Source organism: Loa loa (genome assembly GCF_000183805.2).
Source record: "Loa loa unplaced genomic scaffold supercont3.542, whole genome shotgun sequence".
Taxonomy (NCBI): domain Eukaryota; kingdom Metazoa; phylum Nematoda; class Chromadorea; order Rhabditida; family Onchocercidae; genus Loa; species Loa loa.
In genome coordinates, this window is record NW_018108722.1 from 16,751 (window position 1) to 28,257 (window position 11,507).

At 29.9% G+C, this 11,507-nt stretch overlaps 1 protein-coding gene across 2 annotated transcripts; it reads left to right on the top strand.

Annotated features, from left to right (window-relative positions):
* Nucleotides 1–1,836: 1,836 nt before the first annotated feature.
* LOAG_18802 lies at nucleotides 1,837–7,240 on the top strand (the record flags this gene model as incomplete). Of its 2 annotated transcripts, XM_020451464.1 has the most annotated exons (12): nucleotides 1,837–2,124; nucleotides 2,599–2,723; nucleotides 3,347–3,464; nucleotides 3,567–3,616; nucleotides 3,810–3,890; nucleotides 4,184–4,403; nucleotides 4,755–4,903; nucleotides 5,202–5,366; nucleotides 5,662–5,802; nucleotides 6,269–6,415; nucleotides 6,671–6,782; nucleotides 7,122–7,240. In XM_020451464.1, exons 1-12 carry the CDS (start codon nucleotides 2,085–2,087, stop codon nucleotides 7,238–7,240), a joined length of 1,467 nt encoding a protein of 488 aa, XP_020304750.1. In that variant the 5' UTR covers nucleotides 1,837–2,084. The 2 variants fall into 2 exon arrangements, with proteins under 2 accessions (XP_020304750.1, XP_020304751.1); XM_020451465.1 differs by lacking the exons at nucleotides 1,837–2,124; nucleotides 2,599–2,723 and having other exon boundaries at nucleotides 3,308–3,464.
* Between the last annotated feature and the right edge of the window lie 4,267 nt (nucleotides 7,241–11,507).

An 11,507-nucleotide genomic window follows, 5' to 3' on the forward strand; every position in this document is an offset into this window, starting at 1 on the left:
GTTATGAAAATGTGCGACTTCATGACAATTTGATTTATCAATTAGCATTAGGTAAATCGCGAAATCCTTCTTTGTGACCAAAGTTCAAAGTTATTCTTTGAAATTTGTAAAATTCTTAATAACGTAAGATCAGATACATCCAGCCGCAGTGGTAAATTCAAGAATTATATCACTAATAAAATGGGTTATATTCTATCTATCATCTCATATTGATCACTTCGATAGTATCATAATACCAAGGACATTATTGGATGCTGGGATCATATTTCATATCATATGATTGACATTTTATTTTTCATATTTTTAGAATTTTAAATGAAATTTTACATTAAAAAAAAATTTAACCGTTAAAACATCAAATAATTTTCCTTTTTTTGTTCGAAAATATGTAAGGATTTTGATAATCAGATAACGATAGCAATGATCGTTTAAAATTGTATTTGTAATTTTAACAGTTTGTCCTACTAGGCCATTTTCCGTTACTATTGGTACTATTCATACATATTCCAGTTGTTCATATATATATATTCGAATATATTTGAATTTTATTTTCCATGCAAACAAAAGTATTTCCGTGGTTTGCTGTAACATTGTCATATTTTTTTGAAAAAAAAGGATTAAGAAAAAGAAATTTTATTTTTTTGTTGCAACTTTTTCCCCTTTTCTCTTCTTAATTTCATAGTGATTGCATTTTTTTCTTTTCTTTTTTTTGAAAATTCTAACGGAAATCGAGAACAAAGCTACAACCATATATGCTTACTGCCTAAAACATTTGGTTCAAATTAATATTTTGCCAACCGAAGAAAGCGAGTCGAAAAAACAAATAAACCTGATTATATTCAATTTTAAAGTTATTGCTTAAAAAGTTTAACACCCTTACCATATTATTTATTGCCTTGCTATTCTTTCTGACATTTTTTGATCTTAAATGTAGCAAAGTGAAAATTAGCGAAATATATCACAAATTGAATTTAGGCTCAGTTGTTGTCCCATTACCTCCAATACAATTTTCACCTGTCATGCAAGTAAACAAACAAAAAAAAAAGAGAAATCGTCAAAGTATAATGCTGTGTTTTTATTTTTTCATACATAAAGGTAGCAGATTTATATCTAATTTTTTTATATAAATAATCATTTAAAATTCCATCATCAAAGTATAATTGTATATTTTTACTTCTTTATAGGCAAAGATACGTCATTTTGTTTATAAGTAATTTTTTAATGCATAAAGAGTCTTTTAAAATTAATTAATAACATACCTATAAATACTATAACACCATAGTTGGCCAGATTTGTTTTTATTAAATTTCATTATTTTTCGTTTTCATTAAATTTCGTTACAAATATCTTTTTTTTAGAATTCATTATTTTCCCTCTTTTACTATTTCATCCTTAATTAATATAATTTTTTCTCCTTTCTACTTTTCATTTCGAGAATACCTCATATTTGACGGTTTCATTGATTTAAAAGGGAAATGATTGCTTAATCCCAAGTAAATTAAATAATCATAATTGTTTGGTTGGTATAGCTTATCAAATATTCAAAAATTATGAAATATTTTTATGTAGCCCATAAAATTTCCCAACTTTTTTGAAATATTTCATAATATGTATGCGTATATATCATATTTAACACTGCCGTTATCTGTTTATTTGTCTATTTATTCACCTGAAATTAATTAACTGTCCCCTCGCTAAATTAATTAAATCCCCCCTCGTCCCTCCACTCTTTTTTTCAAACATTCCAGTTAAAATTAACGGGCAAACTAAACAGATGAGTCATTTGGTAATTGATGGCTGGACGGACCAGTAAGAAGATAAGTTTGATGCTGATAACAGGAGGCTGCTATTGATGTTATTGTTGTTGTTGTTGTTGCAATGAGAAGTTGAAAGTATTGAAGAGACAGGATGAGAGATATAGATAGATAGTGAGGGAAAGAGAAGTAGAAGTGTTCGAATAATAATCGGACTTTTTGTTTTTTTAATCTTATTTTAATCTCTCTGTTCCTCTTTCATCTTCTCTCTCTGCTTGCCCTTTATCTCCTCCCTCATATTTTTTTTTCTTTTCTCTTTTCTATTACAGGATGATGACACTTCTCCGTTCCTCAATATCTTCTTGTGTTGGTAAGAATTTCAATTTGTTTTCAGACGAAGATTCTTTTTTTTCTTTTTTTTTTTTTTTTAAACTATGGTTCAGCTATGATAATCAAAGGCCAAACATTAATAAACGTTAAACAATACTATCAAAAATTGTTTAGTCGTTCTTTCGCCTTCCATCTCCACACTTTTTCCCTGCTGTTTTTTCCCCTCACTCTCTCTTTTTTCCAATCAATTTTCTGTCTCCTGGGTTATATTTATATAATAATTTAATTCGTTGAATCTTTGTTGTTGAAGGTCTGGATGAACTGGCTCAAAAAGATTCAAAGTTTTTTCCCCTCAACATTTCAAATTGTTGAACTGAAGTATAAATTTGCATTTGAACATGAATTTTATCGACTCATTTATGATTATGCTATGGTATCTGTTGGGATTAAGATAATGTTTTATATTATTTTACCCGTGTTTTGTAATGTATTGGTAATAAACACTTTATTTTAGCTAAATGGATACGTTATTCACAAACGACTTCAGCAATATTAGGCGAACCATCACAACCCAATGTATGTGGTATCTTTCCAGGTCCAAAATCAAAACGGATGCAGATTGAAATGGACTTAAATCATGTTAGTTGTTAAACATCCTTGCTTTCTCTTTCACTTCTTTTTATTTAGCGGGCAAACAGAAATTTAGAAATAGAAGATAGCAAATAGAAATTAGTGGGAATTTTTTAAATTATCACATTCCATCTTCAAAGTGAATAAATCATCTAGTCGGGATTGTTAACTTTTTAATGAATAAAACGTGGCAAGGTCGTTTGCTTGTCTGCTTGGAACATTTTTGTATTGGGTTTGATTTTAAAAAATACAACATTTGGTTGATTTCGAGCCCCTGTAATTTGTGGAAGATTAATCACTTTTATTATATGGAAACAGATATTAGGATCTAACATTATTGCCGAGATCTTAGTTGTGGAACAAAGTTTATTTCAATGACTTTTCCAGAGGAGATGAAATTTTAATAATAATTTTCTATAGGATTGCACAAATTCCTCGTATCACTTCTATTTTACTGTTAAGAAATCGTCGGTCTGTCCAACGTTGTTATCATGGAGTGCTGTTACTAAAGTACTGAAGTATCTATTTATGTTCCGGGTGCATCACATGTTTTTTTTTTCGACATTCTCTGCTAGTTTTAGCTGATCATGGAAAATCATTGCTGAAGATTGTACGACATTTCAACATTTCAGCAAGCAGCTTCGGTGAAATGTTTCATTGATTATGAGAAATCGAAAGGAAATTATTTCGTTGATGCGGATGGAAATGTCCTTCTTGATGTGTATATGCAAATTTCTTCATTGGTGCTTGGTTTGTCTTCACTATTTTTTTTTCTAAATCGCTTTTTATTTTCAAAACCAACTAAAATTCAGAATTCTGCTAAATTTCATTACGAGTGCGTCATTTTTTCAGGGTACAATCATCCAGATTTGGTCCGAGCTGTTTCAGATCCCCGCTTTGTGGTATGTGGTATGCTATCTTCGTTGTAATTATTGAAAGAAAAAAAAAGTCTTCACTTTTGCAGCTTTAATGCTATTTATCAGTCTTTGAAACCACTGAAAAATCACAAATTAGTTCGGCCAGTAGGTTTTATCCTCGAATGGCAAGTTTATGTACACTAAACGTAGCAAAAAAAAAGAAAAAAATGGATTTCAGGCAACAGCAGTAAGCAGGCCAGCACTGGGATCGTTTCCACCCACTTTTTTTGTAGATGCTCTGAAGAATTCGCTGAGTTCGGTGAGTGATTTCTTTTGAATCCATGATGTAACTGGTATAAAATGCCTTCGTATTTAGAAGTTATTGTACTGAATTGATTTTCCTGCATCAAATTTGCCAATAAAGTGGCAATCACTAATGATATTAAGTAGCTGTGAAGTTAGGGTTGTTTCGATACAATTTCTCCTTACAAAAGTACTTCCATTATCCTTCCAATTCTTATAAGTATTTTTGAATAAGTTTTAAAAAATTGTCTAAATTTAAAACTTCAACTAGTTCTTCCATCTTTTTAATGTAATAATTCACATACTCAGATAGCACCGAAAGGGTGTCATGGAGTACAAAATGTATTGTGTGGGACATCATCCAACGAGAATGCAATCAAGGCAGCGTTTATGTGGTATCAAGCGCAGAAACGTGGTGGCATTCCTCCAACCAAAGAGGATCTTGATTCATGTATGAAGCACGAATTACCTGGAACACCAAATTTGTCCGTCTTGTCATTTGTTGGGTCATTTCATGGTCGCTCATTAAGTTAGTTCCTTTTTTGATGGTATTGATGAGGATCAAGGAAAATACAAATTTGAAGCATCGTGGGTTTTTTGTGAATAACCTTTCTGTTCTCTTTATATCATACTCTCTGCGCCTTCAGATATCTTTTAAATTCTCCTTTGACTAAGATTTAATTTCCATGAGAAGGTGACAAAGTGGGGAGTTAGAAACGAAAAAAAATCAGGAGACCTAAATATACATGAAATGAAGAGAATTGGTAAAAGGGACAAGAGCAAAAAATTCGTAAGATTAGGCTCTGCCTTTCGAAAGTAACTAAGCAACATCATAATTTTTTTTGTGATCTGAATTAAATAACCCATCATCACTTTCCAGCCGCGCTATCAATAACTCATTCCAAAGCAATTCATAAGGTCGATTTACCGGCTTTTCGATGGCCTGTTGCTGAATTTCCATGCTATAAATATCCGCTTGAAAAGAATGTTTCTTATAATGAGCAACAAGATCAAAAATGTCTTGCGAATGTTAGTTAATTTCACTACTTAACGTATGCAAGTTTAAAGTAGTTATCTCTGGCCGGTATATGTCATGTTGGTATATGTCATTTTGCAACATATAAGTAATCAGTGTTAGCAAGTCAAATCTATTTTGATCACAATTTCATATGGAAGGACATAAGGTTTTATAAACAAACCACTTATATTTTATATCTTTTGGCAAAACCATAACTACGACGAGAATCATACACTGTTTGAATTAGAATTACGTGTTTAATGGCCTTGTGATGTTCTATTTTCCAATTTTTGAATAAGTTTGTTGCAGGTAGAACAATTAATAAAAAAGTGGAAGGAAATGAAGCACGATGTAGCTGCTGTGATTGTCGAACCAATTCAGGGTGAAGGTGGTGATAATCATGGCTCTCCGGCCTTTTTTCAAGGTCTTCGCGATATAACGGCAAAGCATGGCGTTGTTTTTATTGTTGATGAAGTATCTCATTTCGTAAACTTCTATCATTGTTTTAAAATATTGTGCAATAGCAAATTGGACCGGCATAAAGGGTTATTTCCACAGGGGAGAGCAGATCATTGGAAGAACATAATTAATCCTATCACTACCACTACTTAAATCTATAACTATAATATCAGAGTGGTATTTATTCTTCAAAAGCCGACAGCATAAAATTTACCGTAATCTTGTAATTCGGCAATTCTATGTATATTTCCTAAAGCAGATTATAAAAATAAGGAAAAAATCAACGAAGAGATAACATGATGTGTCTAAGGTTCAAACTGGTGGAGGTGGGACGGGAACGTTCTGGGCACATGATTCATGGAATCTAAGCAGTCCACCAGATATTGTTGTTTTTGCGAAAAAATTGATGGTTGCTGGTTATTTCTATGCGGATCACCTCAAGATGAAAGAGGTTGGTGTTATTTGCGTATTATATGTTTTATCCCATCGTTTGCAAGCTTCTTTCAGAACATTCTTTATCTTCTGATGACTTGCGAAACCGTCGGTAAAATTACTGAATTTAATTCTTGATTCTAGACTACTTAATTACTGATTTTATTTGCTCATTTCGGTTACTCATTTGTCATGTTTCAATTCTCCGATTTGGCGGGATGAACAGAAAATAGACGGAGACAATTGTTATCAATGTTGATAAATTAACACGTTGAAAATTTTGACTAAACTTCATTTTCAAATTAACAAAATTTATTGTTTTTGAAACTTGTGGTCCCTGCTGCACATGAAAAAGCCAAAGCGTGCCTGGGCAAGAAAAAGCTAGGAACCATTGATTTAAAGAGTGTTTTCAATTTTTCAAAATTTTCCATCATCTTATCGTTCCATGGTTTTATATATGCTTATTTAATTCAAGCAACTTTCAGCCATATAGAATTTATAATACATGGCTTGGTGATCCGACAAAGGTAATTCTGCTGGAAAAGGCATTACAAGTCATAAGAAGAGATAATTTACTGGAACAAATGCGAAAAATTGGAAAAGCATTGCACAGTGAACTGCGGAAAATCGAAGTAATTCTTTTAAATGTTTGGAGTAAATACTGATGGTTAATATGGTTATACTGCTAGTGAATCGATATGGAATGCTAATAAAAATGAATAAAATGTTTTCATGGATTCATCGATTTTCTTGATGGCGGTATTTCAAAATTGGTCTTTTGGATTACACTTATTATTTCATAAGATAGAAGCATAGGAATGGAAAAGAAAATGTATTGTCAAAATGCATCGACTCCCATAAATATCGAATGGTGATTTTAATTTCAGGGTACCAACAATTCGGTGATGCGAAATGTAAGAGGTCTTGGAACATTTTGCGCGTTTGATATGCCTGACACAGCTACTCGCGACAAATTTTTAGAAATAGCTGGGAACAACGGTATATAAATCTGTTTGAATTCCGCTTTTCTTGTTCTTTCTGTAAATTTATCCATAGTTAACTCTCATATTTTCTGCAAAATTACTAGCATACTTTATATAATAATGGGAATTCGTATGGGTCATTCAGTTAGTTAGATCTCTGTTATAATTTAACCGCTCATTGAAAGGATTTCTTTTTATTGTTCTGTATATTAACCGTTTTTGTGTAACTTCAGCTATCAGATAAGATCGAGACGGAATATCGCAGCGAAAAATTTATAAATTAAATTGGAATAACTTTAAAAATTTCTCTTTTCTAATTCCACTCTAAATTTCATGCAATGTATATCATTTTCAGGATTACTTCTTGGTGGTTGTGGAAAAGCCACAGTTCGATTTAGACCATCACTTATTTTTGGTGAAAAACACCTCGAAATAACATTGGATATTATTACTAAATCATTGTCGGAATTGTAAACAATGCTATCTTTCAGATAGTGCTTTCTTCCAGATAGTTACTTTTCTTTTAAAAGGGAAATACACAGAAGTCATAAATTGTTGCTGGTTAAATGTACATTTAATGTAGTGGTGCTGCACAACGCTTTTCGAATGAACATTCTTTTCCTACTGATGTAATTTCAGAAAATAGTCATCTCCTAGTTGCATGTCAGTCTCAGATGGGAAGAATAATTAATGGATTGAACTTCCGATTTCAAGTTGATGTATTATATTAAAGTGGCCCTAGATTTGCAGATGATTATAACTTATTAATGACATTTGTATGTTTTTTTAAGGGAATTGAACATAGTGAAATATATCAAATATAAAAACTTCTGTCGATACATATATGTTGTGATTGCTATTTGCATTATCAATTCATTCCGAAATTTCAGTTGATTTAGACTTCCAATTTAGAATTTCATCGAATTCATCACTTCTTTCCCAGTAATTATTGCTGCCTTTTATTATACCGGTTGTAGCTGTTTCATTATTGACAGTAAGCGATAATTTTTTTTTTAATTCAGATTTCATTATTGATGTGGTTGATTGAATCAATAATAAATAAATTTTATGAGCATATTGACTTTTGACCGAATATTCACATTCGACAAATGTCTTTAAAGTTTTCCATCAAAGATCCATCGAAATCAGCATGGGTCAAATAAAATTTCCTAAATTCGAAAGAAGGTAGTTAAAAAATATTTTGAAGAAATGATTGATGATTAATATGTCAATAATCCATCGGATTATTTGATTATTGAATAAATATATTACGAAAAAGCAAATCTGCGAGTGCTGTGTGATTATATTTAAGGAATTATAGTAATTCCAACTGAAGAGAAAATGAAGAGAAATGAAATGATATGTTAGATTGTGTAACGATAGAATTTGAAGTGTATATCATTTCAAAGTCTTAAATAGTTTGGGAAGTTCAGAATTTCTTTCAATTATTGAAAGATACGAGATCTTATGATAAGCTGATTTATTCTATGGTTTTTCAATTATTATAAATAAAAAGCGAAACAAAAATTCTCATGGACAAGAAATATTGAGAAATTTAAATGGTAGTGAGTGATATAGTGGATGGAACAGTTTAATTAGCACTTGCTAAATGAAGTTGCTAATTAAAATGAGATAATGAGTTCATAGTTAAGGTTTCTTCATAAAATTTTCACGTCATTTTACGGATTGGACATTTCCATTTTATTTCCAAGTGTGTTACAGTGTGTGATTTTAGGTTAAAGTAACATTGAATTAAAGTCACTTGTCAATTTTTCATCATAATGAAATGCTTATTACATCTAAATTTGAGAAATTAATTTTTCCATATATATTTTGTAGCATAATTTTTATATATGTAAAGGATATAGTTCATTATTTTTTAGATGTTTACAACTGATTATTACGATAACTATAATATGAACACCGTTACATTGCCACCCTGTCAACCATTCATATATTTTATCTCATTTGTCAACTTTCCATACAATTACTCAATCATCTAGAAAATTTACTTCTTTTTTCTTAATTTCTTTTATTTTTTTTATTTTTAATCTCTTATTTGTTGTTTAATACGTTTAGTGCGTGCACTGTTTAATTAAATAATAGAAAACGTTATTTTAAACCACATTACCTTCACAATATTGTGTTATCTGAAACTCTAAGTTGAGAACTAATATTATCAACTTAAAATCCTTAGGTATGTTCCATTTTGCTAGATTCCAGATCATTCCTTCAATTCTAACTTTATTTTAAGAGTATGAAAAGTTCTGAGGAGTTGGGTCTTTCGGTTTTCATTTCATTCACAGAAATGCATTACATATATTTCACCATCCAACAAATTTATTAAAATTGAAAATTCCACAACAAGTACATACATATTATTTTTACTGAAAATCAAATCATGTAAATGCTAATATTATCAGAAAAGGATTAAGGAAAGATTTAGCATGTCATCATTGTGTCGCATTTAGTATGACTGTAAAGCTTATAAAACATTCTTCTTATTGTGTGTTATTGTGGTTTCTACAAACTCATTATTTGCTCATAGATCCATTAATGAATTCATACTATTAATTCGACTTTTTTTATCTGAAATGTGATTTAAACTCTCATATTTTTGTTAAGTAACATAATGAAATTTGTTGAACAATTTGGATTTTTATTAATTTTATGCCAGATTTCTTTCCCAAGAATATACTGTTTCAACAACCGAAATTGGCATTCCGAATTTAAAGCTTCGATATTTATTATCTCTTGGCTAAACTTACTACAGTCATTGCATCACTGTCCCGACAACTAGTAAAATTATCGAAATTTGGCCAGCGAATTATGCGACAATTTTTCGTCGAAAAAGTATCGGTAAGCTTTAAGCTTTATACTCAATGATTATACAGAACGAAGATAGCTGTATCTTCACTGCTTGATATCCACATTATCAACGTAAGAGGGATTTGAATATTGGAAGTATCAGTTAATCGATATTTGGGTTTTTTTCTAAACAGCTGTAGATTTCTCGAAAATGCATAATGCATACATAATGTTTGAAGGTAAATATTTGACCGATGAAGCCAATGACGATGAATCTTTGGTCATTTTACGTGAAACAATTGAACGTTTCGGAAATGTCATGTCGTTTGTAACACCACATAACCATTGTTCAAAATGTTTCATTAAATCTTATTACCGTTACGTTGCTTGTACCGACTCCTTCTATTGCAGTTTCCTAGCAAAATTCAGGTACGTACATCAGAGAAACTGTTGATTTTTGAAATTAAAAATTATTTTTTTATATTGTTGTTGAGGCCCATCTCAACAAAATTTCATTTAAGCACGTTAATTTTTCAGTGGTATCTTATGAAAATATTTGGAAACATCCATTGATAAAGAGAGATGAATATTTAATATGCAAAGTTAAATAATTAAGTTGCAATAATAAGATGTTGTTTTTCTACCTAGCAACTATAACTTTACCAAATGTGGGCCTTTTTGCAAAAATGTCAATTTTTGTAGTGAAATAATGTTGCACATTTCAATATCTGTTAACACTTAATAAGCTACGCTTTATTTGTAGAACAAATATACATATGTATATGGTTATTATATAAATTAATGGAATTATTGGAGTAGAATCTACTGTTCATTTTAAAATCTACAATGATTTGTTCATATATTACACATTATAGGTGTATATTATTATCATTTCAGGATCAAAACATGAACATCGAAGAGTTAAGAGATTTTATGTTTTATGATAATTGTCAAATTCATTACTTTTTCTGGTGTGAAATAATTAACTTGTTTGGATTTCCTAAAACTTTTGTAAAACAATTTCATATTTTTACGGGAACAAATGTATCATACAATTAATAATAATATTATTGTTTTCTCCTCTTCCTTTTGCTTATTCAACATTTGTTGAATATTTAATATTTTTGTTTCTCATTCATGCAATAAATAATGTTTTGTTATAAATACTTTTTCTATACATTAACAAATAAAACCAACAACACCTCTATATATTGGAAATAAAAACATGTTTTATCTTATCATTTATTGTATGTAAATGAATAATACCGTAGTATACCATCTTGAAATCATCTAAACATAGATGGCTAAGTTATACAATAATTTGAAATGAACAATAAATTAACAAATTGTGCCCAATATTTATTTTCAGTAATTAATAAAGTAACAAATAAGTGAATCTTTAATGTCGTAGAATTCAGTTTATTTGCTATACAAATTGAAAATCAAAATGAAAAACAAAATTAATCGTATATACAAAATACCCAAATACTCTATTAATCATTTGCAACTTCAATGGAATACTTTTGTGGTGCACCATCCGGTCCTTCAAAAAGTAACACCGTACTATCACGTTGTTGAAAATCTCGTATGTGGAATTTACCGCCCGAATAATTCATTCGTCCTTCGTAAAATTTCATCTGAATTTGAAAAAATAAATTTTCAAATGTACATTTATATTGCAAAAAAAGATCATGCATCTCGTTTAACATTTACAAAGATCATGCACATAATAGTGACTAATATCAGAGGTATAATAGTAATTAATAAAATAATTAGATAATTCTTTTCTACTGAATTGCGAAGTTTACATTTGCGGAAATCGATAATAATAATAATAATAATAATAATAATAATAATAATAATAATAATAATAATAATAATAATAATAATAATAATAATAATAATAATAATAATAATAATAATAATAATAATA